The sequence below is a fragment of the Symsagittifera roscoffensis genome, chromosome 10 (genome assembly GCF_963678635.1).
Source record: "Symsagittifera roscoffensis chromosome 10, txSymRosc1.1, whole genome shotgun sequence".
Lineage (NCBI taxonomy): Eukaryota > Metazoa > Xenacoelomorpha > Acoela > Convolutidae > Symsagittifera > Symsagittifera roscoffensis.
In genome coordinates this window covers 3,311,409-3,330,075 of record NC_087071.1, presented here as the reverse complement: position 1 = coordinate 3,330,075, position 18,667 = coordinate 3,311,409, and the positions used below count along the sequence as shown (strand labels likewise).

The 18,667-nt window shown below is 32.3% G+C and overlaps 2 protein-coding genes across 5 annotated transcripts in view; one reads left to right on the top strand and one right to left on the bottom strand.

Annotated features, from left to right (window-relative positions):
• The window catches only part of LOC134855605 (uncharacterized), a 101,202-nt gene that overhangs the window by 3,604 nt on the left and 78,931 nt on the right, over nt 1-18,667 (bottom strand). For 3 of the 4 annotated variants that reach the window (XM_063872144.1, XM_063872142.1, XM_063872143.1), the window contains 3 exons: nt 3,112-3,329; nt 1,085-1,539; nt 294-496 (listed from right to left, as the gene is read on the bottom strand). In XM_063872144.1, coding sequence (XP_063728214.1) covers nt 294-496; nt 1,085-1,539; nt 3,112-3,329 — 876 coding nt within the window. Of the gene's footprint in view, nt 1-293; nt 497-1,084; nt 1,540-3,111; nt 3,330-6,826; nt 7,076-18,667 lie in introns of those variants that run through there. The other variant, XM_063872145.1, reaches the window with a different exon arrangement.
• Nucleotides 1-18,667, top strand: part of LOC134855606 (snRNA-activating protein complex subunit 3-like) — a 495,355-nt gene that overhangs the window by 444,339 nt on the left and 32,349 nt on the right. The window lies entirely within an intron of this gene.

Genomic DNA, 18,667 nt, shown 5'->3' with positions numbered 1-18,667 from the left:
TTTCTTGTTGTTTATTTTTCTTGTTGTTTACTTGAGAAAATGAAATAAAATACGATTAAAAACCTTCTTTTGTGTTTGAAAGTTTTTGAGAAAAAAATAAATCGCTTTTAAAACAAAGATAGCCGGTTACTCAGCTCTATGCGCTTGCTTTATGCGCTCAAAATTGAAATAAAAATCAAAAATTTTAAGCCAGTTTTTCTCGATACTGAGAAAATTTGAGAGCCGAAGCGTAAACTTGAGGTGGTAATTTGAGGCGGGGAATTTGATTGGAGTTAATCATTGTTTCAGCTCACCCTCAATAGACAGGAACACATTCTGGTATGCCCTTAGATCCTTCGGTCCCTTCTCGAACTTCTTCATCAGAGTCTTAATCACAGTATTCCTCTTTGCGTCTCGCATCACTGAATTGGGAAGACTCTCTTTTCCCAGAAATCTAGCCCCGAAGCTCTCGTGTATTACTGCGTCATTAAACAGTTTGTCAACCATGTAGCATTGCCTAGAAAATCAGATGAAAGTCAGATCTTGTCCGATAAAAAATTCAATTCAAAAATTCTATTCAAAATTCAATTCAAAATTCAAAAATGATTTTTTTTGGTTTCAATATGCGCATAAAAATCAATGTTTTTCAATGTTTTTTTTCTTATGTAATATGCATCAAAATTAGTTCTAGTTATATTTAAAATTTTTCTTAATGTAAATTACACTAGAAAGATTTGATTGCGGAACTGAAGAAACATAAATTATCCAAGGACTTTCAAGATTTGATTTTGACGAGTTTTCATGAACTGGACTAAATCTTTCCTTGAAAGTCCTTGGATGTTGAAATTTTAAAATTAAAACCATCTTTTTTTCAACGATTTAACTGAAAAATGCCTTTTGCTTCTGACATTTGATTTTAATAGCTAAGTGCCAGTTTTTTAGTTAAATCATTGCAAAAAAAATGAAGCACTTAAATTCTTAAAAGCTTCCAAGGAGTTCTTAAAGGCTCTTAAATTTTTAAAAGTGCCCTAGAAATTCTGAAAGGCTCTTAAATTCTTAAAAGCTTTCAAGAAGTTCTTAGACGTTCTCAAATGTTTGAACTTACTTGAATGCGTTTTGAGTACAGCTTGAGGCTAACATTTGAGTAGGCTTACTGCACTTGGGACAAAATGTGTTCACGTCTTCGCTTCTGCTCATTTCGCTCACCGAGTTGAACACTTTAGGTCCTTGTGCATTACAATTGCAAACCATCTTCCGTCTAAATTTCATAATTCTCGTATGAAATTTACACATTGCTGGTTCTTTATCCATAGAATTTGACTCCATTGAAGACTTCGTTAGTTTGTATTTAGCCGAAGAAATCTTTCGAAGAAGTAACGAGGAATTATTTCTGGAAGGGGATTTTTCGGGAGAAGCGGTGTAAGATTTGGATAACTGGTCGTTTAAATCCATTGTTGTGGGTCGAGCTGGCGCCGATACTTTTCGGTTTTTGCTGCCGAGGGAAATTTTGCGTGTGTTGGTTAGTGCTCGGCCGAGCAGAGATAATTTTCTGGTAGGCTTCTAAAAAAAGTTGAGAAATTTTTGGATGATTTATGGTATTTCAAGCCTTTTATAGGGTTTTATTTGCAGTAAATCCTATTTTTATGATCTAGCAGAGCAGATATATTAAGCTTTCGATGTGAATTATATCAGAGGAATGGCTTTTTTGTTTTCGTAAATATTGATTCCTACTCAAAGATAATCATCACCTAATCAAGGTGATAACCAAAGATAATCATCACAAAAACATACAATTAGGAAATCGATAATGTGAAAAACATAAAAGCTAAATTTTCTTGCTAAGCTGGAATCATAAAGTTTTAACCTCGCTGTTTTCGAGTCTTTTCTGTTAGCGGTCAAAAATTACCAAAACGTTGAATCAGCAAATATGTTTGAAGTTAAGCTTCAGATTTCTTTCTGTATCAGCTACTTTCAACCGATAAATTTTTGTATCAGCGGTTTTTCAAGCACCGCACAACCGGAAAAGAGTCATTTTAACAATCCCCCTTATAGTATCTTCTATCTAATCTCCGCCCCTTCAAATTAAACAGTAAATTAGAACTAGAGCTTTCTATTACGATTTCTTATTTTGCTGCGTTCTGATTGGTCGAAGATTCGACAAGTTTAATCGACCTAACAATCTTTCCCATTTCTTGAACAAGTTGGGTTGTTAAGTAGATCCCAGAAAAGACCCATGTTTCCGAATGTACCATGTTCGTTTCTTAACAGAGGTTTTTTGCTATAAAGACGCAACTATTAAACTTGTAACTATCAAACATAAAGAATTTTAATTTTTTCCAAAAAATCCTCAGTTTGAATGCGGGTAATTTATAGAAGTGGGTTGTCTTTAGACTAGATAATAATCATTACCCTTGCGACTGGTAATGGTTTTGAAATCGGCTACCATTTTTTTCAATAAATTATTTTGTTCACAGGACTCATCTCCTGAAATGAAGCATCGTTCGTTTGACTCATTCTCTGTTGAAATTTTACCACAACAGACATATTTTGAGCATGTTAGCATTTTAAATAGCCGCCCATTCGAAATTTCCTTTTTATGTTTGCTGTGTTTTAGCATCTCGATTATCGGAATTTTCATTTTTCCGGCCTAATAGGTTACACCCTATAATAAATCGGCGCAGTGGCCTCATTTTGCGTCGTTCGAGGAGCGAAAAAAGTTTGTGTGCTTGTGTTTTTGAGGAACAGAGGAGCTTGAAAACTTAGTTTTTTTGTAAGTCTTGAAAAAATTTTGTCGGCTTAAAAGGTTTATGCTTGGTGTTTTCGGCCTGGTTACCGCTTCGTAAATTTTCTTTCGATTTTTGTTTCACATTCTATTGACTTGGTATGTTTTTTTTCAAAATTAGCTTCATTCATTTAGTTAGATAGATCTCTTTTTACCATATTTCTGTTTTGTATTTTATCGCAAGTGGTGCGAATCGCTGCTTCGCCTCTGTGTAATACATTGTTTACCAGCTTGCTAAGATAATAGTATTAATAACTTGACTACAGTTGGAAGATCGTCATTAGACATCTTAATCTGTTTTCAGACGTCTAGGCTCGCTGTAACGAAACAATAATAGTTTTTTTACTAACCTCTTGTTTTTGTTTTCCTGACGACGAATTTTGCAAATTCTGTTCATCAAAACAAACATCCTGGTGTGACTTTACACTACGAGAAGACAACTTCCTCAAGTTCACTTCTGATTTGGTCCCAGTGACTACTGATTCGCCCTTGCTTCTGCCGATTCCCAAGGTAGACAAATGAGAGGGTGAAGACTTCTCAGAATTCGGTAGTGTATTACTTGGAGGTACTGAAATAATAGTTAGATATGCAACTCATGAACTATTCGATTATTTATTCGCTGAAAACTTGAGAGTTCATTTACATTCCGGTTAATTAATTACATGCAGGTCTTAAAATAGTTAAAATAATAATTTTAAAAAAATCATTTGATTAAAAATTGTGGAAAACTGGCAAGATTGATTGCGTTTCGGGTAATTGATTACTTTCGGATCCTGAATTACAATAGTTAATGTTAACTTAGGATATATTTGATTTCATATCCACGAAAAAGATCAGTATTCGATTAAATTCCGGCTAAGTAAGTACTTGCAGGCATTCAAATCGTAATAATTATTGTTTTAAAAAATGTATTTGAATACGCATTTGGGGAAAACCGCAGGGGTTGATCGAATTTCGGATAATAAGCTACTTGTGGGCTTTGAAACAGTAAAGATAATTATAAATCATGAGCCATTTATTTGATTATAATGATTCACAAAAAACCAGAGGAATTGACTGCTTTTTGGGTCAGCAGCCCCTGAAATAAAAGTTTTAATGATAACATAAGAAGTATTTGATCGCATTCTGGATAATTAATTCTTTTCGTGCCCTAGACTGATAGTAATAATAAGAATTTTGTATATATTCTATGACAATTTCGCTGAAAATAGAAGGGATTGTTCTCATTCTTTGACTACTTTTGTATCAGTAATTTTTGGTAGATGTCCAAATTTGCCGAAATTTAGATGGATGGATTGCATTTCAGCTAATTGAATGCTCTTTGGTTATGACACAGCATAATTAATGATAATTTCATGAAATATTTGAGGGATCGATTGCAATCCGGTAAATTAGTCTTTTGCGAGTCTTGATATAAAATCATAATAATTTGAAGAATATTTAAATTCGAACTCGTGTATAATGAGGGGTTTTTCAAGTTTTTAGTATTTACCTACGTTCAGAAATGGTTGTAATTGTTGAATGTTATAATTAGTTGGATTATATATTTGTGGAAAATAACAAGAATCGATTAGTTTTTGGTTCGGGAAAATGGATTACTGGCTTCTGAAATGAAATTATTTATAACACCTAAAAATTTAATTATAAGTTTGAGAGCTTGATTCAATTTCAGATATTTACTGCTTTTTGACCCTACTAATCGTATTTAGTTTTTTAAATGGCTAAAAGTAGTTATGTTGATGACAGGCAGTAAAGTATTTGATTAAAAGTTTGCGGAAACCCTTGAGGCGTTGATTGCATTTTGGGTCATTAATCAATTGCCAGGTCTGAAGCAAAGATAGGCAGTTACTGTGCAAGGAGCACAGAATGTTCCGATGTTTCGACCATAGTCTTAAAAAAATACATTTTTTAAAAATTATTATTGCTTTTTCTGCTTGATGTGATAAAAGTGTCTGAACAAAAAACTAAAACATAGGTATATTCGACAGTCATTTTAAAAAAGGGAAATTGGGCAACAGTTTTTGAAGAAAATTGACTGAAAATTTAAAAAGAATTAAATTTCAAAAAAATTTTTGCAGAAATTTTTTGAATTCTTTGATTCCCAAAATGGCGTTAAAAAGCTCCATAAACAAGCTGTTCCCGAGTAAAACTAAAATTAAGCATAAATAAGTTCTCGTGAACGGCTTAAATTAAGCATAAGTAAGCATGCTCGCTCCGTATAATCGCTCGAAATTAGACGAAAAGTCAAACTTTTAAAAGTCAATATTTTCTCGACACTGGCTTTTCTCGACACTGGGATGTTGTTTTGGAAATGTTGTAATGTGTTTCGACCGAGTGGGCGCTAATATGATATATCAATCAACCCAGTCCGATGATCGTTTGTGGTACCTGATTTTGCTTGGAAAACAAAAAAACTAAAACACCCGAATACAAAGTTCCTCTGCCTTTTTTTTCAAATAGTCGGAACAATAATAGCAATAATTATAAATTATAAAACATTAAATCAAAACTTCTATCTGAAAATAACATCAAACAACCTCAAAACTATCAATCTGTTACAGCTGATGAATTTCTAAATTACGCTGAATGCAGGAATTTGAATTGTTTTGTTTGTATTCATGTAAAAAATTGCTTATCACTCAATTTTCATGTTTGATGAAAGTTTGGAAATCACTTTTCCATATACTCCGTGTGTCGAATTGTATGACAAGCAATTTTGTTACGACCGTTTTAAGGGGGAGGAACATTGTCTTCGGGTGTGTTTTTTTCTTTTTACATCCAAAAATCGGGCACGACAAATAATCATCGGATTGGGTCGAGTGATTTATCATATAAAAACCTTTTCAGCCGTGACTCGAACGGAATTTGAAAAAAGTTTCAACATTTTTTCGCGGGAAAAAGTGGTTTTAAAGTTTTTAATTTAACTCACAATCGAGGGAATATAGCGAGCAAGCATGCTTTTTATTTTGAAGCCGTGAAAATGTATCTGTACTCCAATAAATTCAATTTTTGAAGTTTCCTTTAGAGTCTTCTGGGGAATAAAAAGTTTTTCACAAGAAAAATTTTCCGCGTTTTTTTCTCTAGTTTTTGGAAAGAAACCTGTCAATCATGACTAATTCCTAATTTACTATAAGTATCGAATATTCCTAAGCTCTAGACTTTCGTTCATATGCCCTCATAACAACACGAACAAGAAACGAACCAATTTTAAAACAAAATATTTTTTCTTCTTTTTAATGATTTTGGGGGGAACTTTCTCTGCTTCTTGCACAGCATGCGGTTTTTCTTTTTCCTTGTTTGGAATTTTAGAACAAGCCTTTTCATTTTTTTATAGGTCAATCCGGGTTCTTAAGTATTACTTTAGCCGGCCTGGCATTCTATTTGAACTATACTATATATACTAATGAAAATTAACCTGACATACTAAAACTAAATAAAAGTGGATGATTAACTTGGCAAGAAAAAAGCCAGTGAGATTAAAGTGGGCGGGGAAATTTTTTCGTAGGTTGAAAATGTGTTGAAAAAGGAAAGGCGGTAACCTTTATGAAAACCTTTGAGAGAGTGCGATCAAAAAGTAAACATGTCTCAAAATAGACAAGTCGTAAGCCAATCACAATCGAGTCTCATAAAGAAGACTAGTCGAAAGCCAATCACAATCGAGATAACGAAACAAACGTGCGGAGTTTTTTCTTTTCTCTATTCTGATTGGCTCACGACGTGTGTCTACTTTTTAACCTGTCGACTTTTTCTACGGAAGCACCTTTTAGATCCCGATATGATACTTTTGTTTGTTCCTCAAAGTTAAAGCGAGTAAGTAGTATTAAAGAAAAACTTGATCAAACTAAACGAGATTATTAAAGATTCAGGGTTATCGTCAACTAAAAGAGCGTCGAGTTTTTGCTCTGAAAAAGTTCAAGGATCCAAAAAAGGAGGTCGGAAAACTCTTTGCCATTTTTGTTTGTTCCAAAATGGCTGTTAGTGATTAACACGACTTTTTTTGTTGTTCATAGAAATCAACAGAATCTAATTTACTGTCAAAAAGAAATTCAAATAAAGCATTCCTACCTGTTTGTTGGAACATTTTAGGTGATAAAGCAATTTTGGACTGCCTCTAATTCAAAAAGTCATCTAGTTTCTTAACTAATTTGCTAACTTCAACTGAATTCAACTAGCTTGCTTGCTCAATTTAAACAGAATCAACTAGAGCTTAGAGTATTTATCCTCTGTTTGGGGATCAATTTCGCTTTTTTTAAATAAAGAATCAAATTTGACCAAGTGGAAATAAATATTTTGTTGTTTAGTATAGATTTTTACAACCAACCGAAGCGCGGGTTAAAGTTGCAGAGAAATGAACGCAAATGAAATATTAATAATTCTCACAGGGAAGTAGAACCCAATTAGGTAACATTAAAATGTGCTTAGAGTCACAAAAATGTTTTTTTTTACATATTTATTTCATCTGCTTCTCGGTTAGAAACACACATTTTAGTCGAAAACTGCTAAAGCCGAATATCTAACATAATTCAAATGTAATTTATTGTGTAATAATAATCAAACAATAGACAATGCGCAATGTTTTAATCAATAAAACGTTTCCTTTTTTCATGTTTTTAACCATTATTTTGGTTCCTTTGTCAATTTTTTGTGTTTTTCTGAGCTTGAATCAATTTTTTCAAATATTTTTGAAGCTCTTTGTTTGCCTGAAACGCAGTTTGCTTTGATAAAAGAAAACTAGTCTTTCTCTTCTATTCTTTGTATTTACTGTTCTATTGGTGGCGTCAACTCGGCTTAATTTTTGTCTTTTTTTTTGCTTTGTTTTATAAAGTATATCAAGGGAAAAAAGTGGTGATGCTCATTTTACTAATGGGCAATTAAGAATGTAAGAGCCCTTAGTTATTCGCATCATTAGTTTTCCCCGCTAGCTAATGGAAAGAAAACCTAAACTAAATGTTAGTTTCGAAAATTAAACTTGTTTTTGATTTTTTGATTGAAGATTTCGAGTTTCGTTTTGATGTTTGAAGAACCATTGGTCAAGGAACCTTCATTATGAACTAAATAAATTATTTGAATTTTTTTGATATTGATTTTTTTTTCAAATTATCATCGACGATGTTAAATTAAATTCACAATCTGACAAGCATAGCCGACTGCTGTGTAAGTAATACAGAATGCTCCTACCATATTCATAAACGATGTAGAAAATAAAAGTTTTTGTTTTTCACTTTTCTTCAAATAAGTGTCTTTTTTAGTTGGTGGTCTGATTAAGAACTATACGTTTGTGTAGAGAAATTTTTGAATTGGGCATGATCGACATTACTTGTCTTCAAAAAAATGAATTGCAAACAAACAAGTGAAAAAAAAAGTTAAAAAATTTTCCAACTTTTTGCATATTAATTTCATTTTTTTTTAAGAATTTTTTTGCCAAATGAGTGCTAAATAAAACATCTAAAACTAATTTGCTTTATAGTTATATCAATTAAAGTTGGTTAAAATTTTTTAAAGGCCTAAAAAAGTAAATTTCCATGCAATGCGCGTTACTCGATCGCGTTACTCGATCGCGTTACTCGATCGCGTTACTCGCTCGAAATTATACTAAATCTCAAAACTTTCAGGCCAGTTTATCTTAACACCGGGACATTTTTTGATTTTTTTTAAATATCGAATCACGCCTGAAACGTTATATCACTCATTCCAATGATTACTTGTGGTACCTGATTTTGCTTGGAAAAAAAACTAAAACATACCCGAATACAAAGTTCTTCCCCATTTTCAATGGTCGGAACAAAAACTAAAACAGATCAGAATACAAAGTTCCTCCCGATTTTCAATTGTCGGAACAAGACGATTAAGATTAGCAGCAAGTCGGAACAAAAAGATTAGCTGTTGCCAAGCTCAGAAAATTCGGACTACATGTATTTTGCAAAATAAAGTTTGACAGAGCTAAAAAGGTCGTTTTTTGTGCTTGTGGAAAGATGGAGTGAAATCTGGCTCAGAGCAAAAACTGATGATTTAAATAACGAGAGATGGAAATAGTTTAGGAATTTTCACCAGTTTAGAAGGATTCAATATGAAGGGGGACTCTTTCTTCTTCATCTAAAAAGCAAAACTTCGAAAAAATTCAATGTTTCGAAATTTAAAAATTTTGATCGAATCACGACTGAGAGAGATTTATTTAGTATAATATTTGACGTCTGTTTGTTTATTTTTAGTTTCTGAATTTGCGTAGAAAAAAGTTTAAAAAATACACCCGTATACAAAGAGCATTCCTTTTTTCCGGTTTTGGAACGATAGATTTACGATTTGTTAGCTCATACATCAAAGCTTACCTCATTCTATTACAAGCGGGGATTTGTTACTGGGTTCAAGTATTTATTTGCTCTTCATCATTCTTTTAGCCCCAGTAAGGAGATTAGATTTCACGCTATGTCACAAAAGATGGTTTAGAGAAGGGATTTTGGGCTGTTTGAAATGTTTTATCTAGAATCTTTTTCTAGTTTAGATAAAATAATTGCAAGACCGGTTTTGTCTCTAATTTACGCTCAGATTTATTGAAATTTTCATCTCATTAAGGATTTCAAAAAAGTGAGTCCGGAAGATCTATTTTCTTTTCTTGACCAGCTTACAATTCGATTTTCCAGGAAGTACTTAGAACGTAATTAAAGAAATAAGGAAGTGTTTTTCACCATTTATTGAAGTCAGAGTTAAAAAAAAAGGAGCTATTTGATCGCTTCTACTTTTCAACTTAAAGCCTTTCCGATATTTTGACTCGATAACTTGGAAAAATTAATGTCTTATGCCACAAACTGGTATAAATGCCAAGTTGTAAAATGAACTTTGAGAGCGGCAAAAAGCCTTCAACGCAGTAGTTAGTGGCTCCAAAAATAATATTGTTAGCATGCTTGCAATTTCAGTATTTTTTCTGCTTCGGTAAGTGTATGGGAACGGTCAGCGGTCAGCGATCTATTTCAAAGTTAAATTATAAAAAGCCTCGGTTATAAAATTTATCTCATTGAAAACTGAAAAAGACAAATGAAATTGACCCCAGAAAAAGACAAATGCCTCAATTTATGGGTCTAGTTTTTGTTTTGTGCAAAATCTAAAACAGCAAACAAGTCTACGATGGGTTTAAAGTTTGCATCGAATCAGATCCCTAGCTGTCTTTTTAAATTTGCTGCGGCATTTAAATTGAATTTAAATTTAGATATGATGCGGTATATGTTGGCTGATCAAAGATTTATAATTTTAGTTTAGTTTACCAGAATATACTATGGACTAATTTAAAATTGAGCTACCTTGATTTTGCATGCTTTTGTTTTCCTATCAATTTTTTTAGTTGAGTTGACAGGAATTTTTTTTCAATTGATAGTCGACGATGTCAAATTAAATTCTCAAAGATTAACAGGTTGCTCTGTAACAGCTCAAACAGTTCTGAGACAGTTTCTTCTTTTCTTCTGGTATAAAAAAACTAAAGATAGAACCACGGCTGAAAGGGATTTACGGAGCTTATTATTAGACGTCATCTGCTGGTTTTTTTGCGTTTCCTGAGATTGCCTTGAAAAAAAAAATGAAAAAAATATCAGAATAGAAAGTTCGTCTCGCTGCCCGGTTGAATCAATAAACTAACGTTTACTTAACTCATACTTTCTATTGCAATGGATTAATTCGTTACTGGGTTCAAAAATGTGACTGCTCTTCATCTTTCGGTTTGCCCTATTACGGAGATTAGATTTCTAGGTATGTGACAGAGAATGGTGTTGGAGGATTCCGGTGTGTTTGAAAGTATTCTGAGTTTTGAAAGTAATAATTTTTTCTAGCCCAGCTAAAATAATTGCAGACAGTTTTCGCCTCTAATTTACTTTCAGATTAATTGAAACTTCGATATCATTAAACAATTTAAAAGAGAACAAACAGGATTTTCGTATAGGTTTTCCTTTTTTGACCAGCCTACAATTTTTTTTTCATGTCACAAACTGAAGCTAATTGTTGCTTGGAATCTTATTAGCGAACAGTATTAAAACGACTTTTTTTGACATAGACCTTTTTTGTCTACTTTGATGATTACTATTATTTTGCCTACTGTTTTTTTTGGTTTACTAAAGCATGATTATCTTTTGATAAATGCATGAGAATGTTCAGAGAATTTTTCTGCTTTAACGAAAGATTTTTTCACCTTTAAGCTATATCGTAAATGTCAATGTTTAAAATTTTTGTGGGCACTGAAACATTGAAAATAACTATAGCGTATAGACTATCTGATTATAGATTCGGAAAACCAGGGGGATTGATTGCCCCTTTGGGTCAATTACTTTGAAAAAGCAATTTCGAATCCATTCACACTGAAGCGCATCAGGGCTCAACATTTGGGACCAACATTTTCTTTCTTCCTATAATTGGTTTAACTAAAACGTCGGAAACTGCGCATATAACAATGTTTGCCGATGACACAAAATGTCTACGATGCTATAAAAAGTGGAAATTAAAAATATCTCTCCAATCTTAAGAACACTTGTCTCTGTATCAGCCAAAGTAAGTTAACAATTGATAAAAACAAAACATAAATGTCAATTTTGCATTCGATTCAACATCGAATAAGTTCACTGTAGGTGATTTGGATGCAAAATTCAAGTGAGTTCATATCAATTTCGTATTAATCACGCTGAGACAATGGAACCAATCATCTATCAATTCAGGCGTTGTTCAAGTCTTCAACACTTCTGAAAGTACGCAAAACATATATTCAACCAACTCTTCAATACGGTGTTCTAGTTTAAATTGTCTTGAATGGTCTCAAAATGAAATAATCAGAGACTTAATATTTCTCAATGAACAAAAAATTAAGTCTCTCAAAAACAAAAGTCTCTCAAGGAAGTTACAGAAAAACATAATGTTTGTACAATAAAAGGATTGCTTGTCTGCGAACTTCTTAACTCTTATATTAAATTTTAAGACAAAAAAAACACAAAAAAGTTCAAAAAAAGTATTTGATAGAACAAATATTGAACACACGAAAAAAGTTTTAAATAAATGAGATCCAGCCAACGCAAAATAAAATATTAATTTCCTCTTGAGGCAAAGTTCTGTTCACTTGTATTTTTAAACTGGACAAAACAATTATGAGTGTTTTCTGCGATTTCGCTCAAAAAAGATGAGCTTTTCATGCATAATTTTCGTGGTAACTCAATTCAAGGGAATGGCATATGGAAAACATTTTTTTGGTAATAGTTAAGTTTCGTGAATTCGCAAAATTATCAATCATGATTTTTTTTGGTTGGGCTATTTCTTTTTGAATTGAAATCAATTTTGCTCTAACCTTGTCAACTAATAATTTAAATACTAATTTCAATTTTTTTTAATTACAATTATTCCAAAGTGAATTATTTGAAACTTTTTTTTAAATTTCATGAATGTGGTCGGAACTTTCTGTGCTGCATGCACAGCATCCGGTTATCCTCATTATGCTTTGAAGTTGGTTTTATTTCCGGGTGTATTTCTGTATCTTTTTGCTTTTTCTTTTTCTTACGTGTTTAGAGCTACGCTTTGTTGTTTATGCGGTTGTTTGTGATGTGCAGCTTTATCTCTTTGTTTTGCTAACTCTTTCGAAATTCAGATATCGTATTTGATAGAAGGTTGCACGAAATGCCCTCACTTGTAAGGATCTATTTCCCATTCACTAATTAAAATTTTATAGAAAGCTCAACTTCGCTTAGACTGGATGTCATGTTAAAAATCACGGTAACGAAGGAGAGATTTGATTTCATCAATCTTTTATTCGTCAATCTACGTTTTTGCGAAAAGAGATTGATGTTTGGACAAATTTCAAATTTAAACTTAAATCGTCTTGCCGGGGGAAATTCGATAATTGGAAACTGGAAAATTTATTTGAGGAGGCCAGTTTTTCCCAATCAAAATGTAGTTTTCTGTATTCAGTTTTTCGTGTTTTGTTTTCAGTTTATTCCATATACTTTTCAATTTGTAGTTTTTTCAATTCAATTATTTAGAGCTTACATTTAGCACGGACCGTCTCACATGTAAACTTAGCTACCACGTTAATTTACAATGTTTGCTTGACGAAATCAGCAATAAATTTTATATGATCTTAAATTCTTTGAAAAAGGTCGCAATTTCTCATCCAGTAATTTAAATGGTAACTTCCCAAATGGCATAATTCCCAAATGGCATAAAAATGGAAACTTTTCCCAAATGGCATAAATTTCAAGTTTTCATTGTAATTTAAACGTTTTCTATCAATTTCTATTTCTATCATTTTGTCAGGAACGAAAGCATGTGAACAAGATTTGGAATTAATTGCTTCCAAACAAATTTAAGCAACAGATTTGTCGAAAAAAATTGACCACAAGCAGCTTATTAATAATCGCAAGCTTATGCTTCTTGCTTTTGATAAAAAGTTCTACAAGTTTTTCACGATAAAATGTCAATCAACATTTGAATTGACAATTTGACTAATTTTCTCACATTGTTCACGAAAAAATTGTTCTCGATTTTTCCAAAGCAACTGTTGCATGAAATTTATGCCATTTGGGAAATTTTTCATTTTTATGCCATATGGGAATTATGCCATTTGAGACGTAATCATTTAAATGAAAGTAAAATAGAACCTTTTACCCTTTTTCACTTATACTCTCACTTGTTATAAAAGATGCTCCTCCGACTTTTTAAGTTATTAAAGTATTTTTTTTATTTGCTTTGCAGCATATGTTTTTTTTTCAGTTAAAAACAATTGAAGAATTGAATAGTTTCTACAGACTGTCTGAATTCTCAGTCCAACCACTTAATTGAACAAAATATTTCATGAAACTTTTAGTATGACTGAATATGTTTTTGCAACTTTGTTGATAAAAAGTGGGAACCAGATCTTAAAAACTTGCTATTTGAATTTATTTTTCTTAAGGAAGCCTGTTTTTTGAAACAGTGCCCGGGTTGAGTTCACATTGAAAAATAGCGATAAAAAGTGAAAAAAATAGCGATCGCCATTGATGAGTTATCGATGTTCATTGCCACAAGCGCGAATTTTCTCGCTAGGTTATTGCTAATTTGGCTGAGTTTTAGCGATGAAAAAGCGATAAATAATCTATCAAAATGAGCAAAAAACAGGGACCTAACGGGAATTGATCCCTCAATCATTAGCTTAGCACATACGCTACCTTTACGCCACGAAGCTTAGCTACTTACAAATTATAGGTATTTTTAAACTCACGCTTCAATTAAAATTTCTTAATTTTTAGCCCTGATTTTCATTTAGCTCTGATTTTTTTTTCATTTCTCTGATTTTAGCTACTTACAAATTATAGGTTTTTTAAACTCACACTTCAATTAAAACTTCTTAATATTTAGCTCTGATTTTAGCTCGACGAAATCATTACTGAAATATCGCAGGTTAAGCTATGCAAAAAACTCTAATTTATACATGAATCAGCGCTGGAAATAGCGATCACTGGTAGAACCAGTTTAAAATTAGTATTTATATCCAATTATGTTTTTGATAAAACTTTCTCTGTCAAATCTTTCTAACTATCCAATCATGATCCATAACTAACACTTACTATAAATTGTATAGCTGAAACTATTCATGGATTCAGCAACAGAACAATAAATATAACTTAGCAAACAGTCGTTCTTATCCAGAACAGTTCCTGATATCTTATCTCGCAAATACCAGTATACACTAGATCTATTGAGAACAGGAGGTATAAGAGTAAGATTAAACCGGTATTAGACTAAGAAGTTGCACGAATCTATCCGACCGAAATTAAGATAGCGTGTTTAGGGGGGTAGGGGTGGCGGAGGCCTCTTCTCTCGGGAATTCGAGCCCCTTGTGACCAAAGGGTCTCCTCTTTGTACTAATTTGAGACATCCGTTTTTGGCTGACTGACCCTTTTTTCTAAAGGCTCTTTCGGTGCCAATATTTACTAATTTTGAGGGGCAAGCGCGCGCCGAAAAACCGCAATTTTTGTTCAAAGTTTTTCAAAAAAAGCTTAAAAGTTGCCTTTTTTGTCCTGTTTTTGTTTTTCAAAGTTTTGCATCCGGAAAATCAATTTAGTCAATCTAAAAAAAGGTTGACAAAATTTTCGAAAAACTGCGTTACTTTATTCAGACTGGAACGGTATTAAGAAATTAACTAGTAAATAGTCATTTCCTATCCTGCTGATTTTTTGTTCTAAATTAAATATTAAATGAAAATTTACTTACTTTTTCACTAGGCTGACACTAATTTAAGTGCAAAATTTGTTCCAAATAATTTTTATTCAGTTTTTCTTTTATTTTTCTCAGATGTCGATTTTATGTAGAAAAATGCAAATATAATAGAGGGAATGGTCTTACTTTTCTTCCAGACAGACGTCAATGTATAATTTAGCTAGTGGAACGCAAGACAGGTGAATTGAGATTGATTATAAGCCAAAAAGTCTGAGTGTTTAATACCCAAAAAAATCCAGACAATTTGCAGTTCCTTTATTTCAAACCTCGATTTTGATGCTGAGGAAATCCTCAGTTGAGCCGATGCTTTTGACAGCAGACAAGAAAACAATTGGTTGAAAAGAAAGATAAAAGGTAATATAATATATCGAGAAAGATGAAAGTTAGAAAACTTTTGGTAAAGGATGCTTGAAATTGAAGTTATATCATCAAACCATGATTGTTGCTCTGAACTAAACAGTTTTCTTCGACTAGATAATTGTTTTCTACCTCTTTGAGCTGATGTTGCAAGAAATTTTTCTTTTTTTACTGGATTTGTTTCTGTTCCGATGAAATTGTTTCGGAATAATTGAATTTAGAAACAATTATTCTGCTAATTGAATTTTTCTCATCCAACATTTAACTTTTTCTTTGGTCATTTGGGCGTAACTCAATTACATTAAAAATCACTCGCCGTGTCTAAGCTATTCTTTTTCACTTTTATCTGCTGGTGGTATAAAATCGTTGCCATTGTTTGAAATCGCGGGATTAGCTGCTGATCAAAATTTGAAACAAAAAAATTGTCCTTCTTGGTAAATGTCTTTCTTGGTCTTTAAAATATTTTGGCAGCTGTTTTTTAAACCTATTTTCTTGCTGTTCAAAAACAAATAAAAACAAGGATTGACCGCTGATCGAATTTAAAGTATGTAAAAATAAATATATATTTTTTGTTTCAAATATGGCTTAACAAAAACAATAGCGGCCAAATAGTGACTGAAAGTTCAAACAAATAGATCAATGTTGATTAGTTTTTGGAGTAATTTACTATAGATTTTGTTTAAAATTATATTTGAATCTTATTCAGATAATATTGAAAAATTTGAGTTTTCTCGCCAAGATGCGCTCACTTACAAACCTGTTTTTTAAAATGTTCACAGCTTCACTCGAGAATTCTTTTTAATGTTAACTCTAGTATTTTTGCAACGAATTATTCTGATCTAATTGTAGGTATTTTCAAATGATTCTGTCTAATATTTCTATTTGAAACTCAATTTTGTTTCTGTAACTGAAATGTCAAATAAGACAGATTTTTGTTCGAATTTTGGAAAGATGCGAATGAGCTATAGTATTTGTTTTCAACTCAAAAAAGACAATTGCGTCAAAGCGATGGACTCAATTTATGGCAATTCAATTTTGATTAGATAAAGACAAGCTTCAATGGGAAATGTATTTTGACTAGTTTTTGTCTCAGCCAATTATATTAAAAGTGAGCGATAGGCGAAATTCTCCAATTTTGGATATAAAGCAATATGCGATTATCAAAAAAAGACAAAATTAATGATTCAAGGGGGGTGGGGGTTTACTGCTGATCAGTTTTGAAGGACGATCTATACCAGAGGTCTTTTCTCATTTTTCAATCGCATTGGGTCATTAATGGACGGCCAAATTGAATGCTTTATATTCCTTCAAACATCGATCAGCAGTAAATCCTGTTTTTTCATAATTTCTGTTTTTACAATGAAATTTTCAGGACTTCATTTTTTACAGCACTTTAATAGAAATCACTCTGCAAATCCGACTTTCTCGTGGAATTTGATTTTGCACTCGAAAAACACTCCAAAAATATACTTTTCCCCTTCCCGCTACTGGGTTGGAGATCTAATTGCTTTGGGTCATAAAAGAACAACGAAAATAAATATAGCCACTGAATTTTATTCCTTCAATTATCGATCATCAGCAAATCCCTGTTTATTCATTATCTCTGTTTTTGTTGACCACGAAGTTTTGAGGACTTCAAAGTTTTAATCGGATTTCAATAAGATATCGCTCATTTAATCCGACCTTTTTTTCCTAAACCTGATTTTGCGATATAAACATTGCAAAAATGTTTATCTCCTCCCTGTTATTTAGTGGGAGATCCAATTGGATTCGGTCATTAAAAAACGTCGTATTTGAATGTGATGATTGATATCTTATCGAAAACGTCTTAAAAATTGTTTAAAAAACGTGTTCACGATCGGGATAAATAGGTCGGAATCGCTGATGAAATGCCCTATGCATTTATCAGCAAAACGTGTTTTCTTTTTTAAGCTATAATTATTTCTCTCAGGAATTTTATTAAATTACAACAAACTCTTCAAAAATGGCTGACAAGTGAAAAAAAATAAAAATAAAAATGGGATTATTTACCTTGTTTTGCTTTTATTTGATACGAGAAAAGTAGTCGAATTTTTTATGCCATTTGCACAGCACGTAGCGAATTTAAATTCAAAATTTAAACAAAAATTCCCGGCACGTTTTTTACCCATCAACGAAAGACTGCGTTTAGCTGTTAGACGCATAAAGATTTTTTATGTTAACTTTCTTTTCGCTAGTGAACAGCTTGTGTTTTAGTACGATTTTTTTTCTATTCTAATTCGCAAATAAAAGTGCTCATTAAAGGTGTTCACTTGTGTGTAACATTGGAATTTCTATAGCAACTGTTCTCGGCTTTATTTATACTTGTGTTTGTGATGGAATAAGCGTCCGTGGCTGAGTGGTTAGTGCGTGAGACTCATAATTTCTAGGTCGCAGTTGGTAGTTGGTTCGAGCCCGAGACGTCGACTAATTTTTACTAACTCGAGGCTTAATTTTAATGTTTCTTGTTGCACTTTTTAGAACTAAGAGCTACTTTTTGTGTTCTCTCTAGTGTTTGCAAAACTGAAAACGTTTAATTTGTTCGAACAACCAGTAGAACGACGTATTTTGTAGTAAAAAATATTTTCAAAGCCCTTTTGTTTTCAATTAAAAACCGGTTTTTATGATATATAGCATTTATCACATTTGAAGTGAGTTTCCAATCAGTATATAGAGGGACGCATCTGTTACTCACTGTGGATGTTTAAAAAAATGCATGTGTCTGTCAGTAAATGGAACATGCTAATATATAAGGCTACCATGTGTATACGGTTTGTATTACACATAGCGCAGAATATTTTGGCTGCTACGATTCAAGTAAAGAGTAATAAACATTTGAGTTTTTTTAATTATAAAAATTTTAGATTTTTAGAAAATGTTATGACTTCTTTTTGAAATATTTTTTCTGCTCATTTAGAAATAGGGAGATTGATGTGGTAAAAAACGCAAAAAACTTAATGAGCTGTAGATTTCAGTCGTTTTAATATAAAATTCGTGTATTTGCTTAAAACAGGTAAAAATTCAGACCGATAGTGCGATATGCCTTTGAGCAAAAGTGTCGCCCTTTTTACAGATGTATTTTATTGCTTAATCAAACAAGAGAAGCCACTTGATGTGCAAGTTGCACAGAATGTTCGTACTACAGTTATTTAAAAAAACCGAAGGTTTTGGTCATTTTTCTATGCGTTGGAACAAGGATTTCAGAAAGGCTTAGAACGTTATCATTTGAATCAAATGACTACATTTGTCTTTCAAAAAGAACAACAAACAAAAGTTGAAAAAATTTAAAAACAGTTTTCTTTCTGAAATATTTTTCAA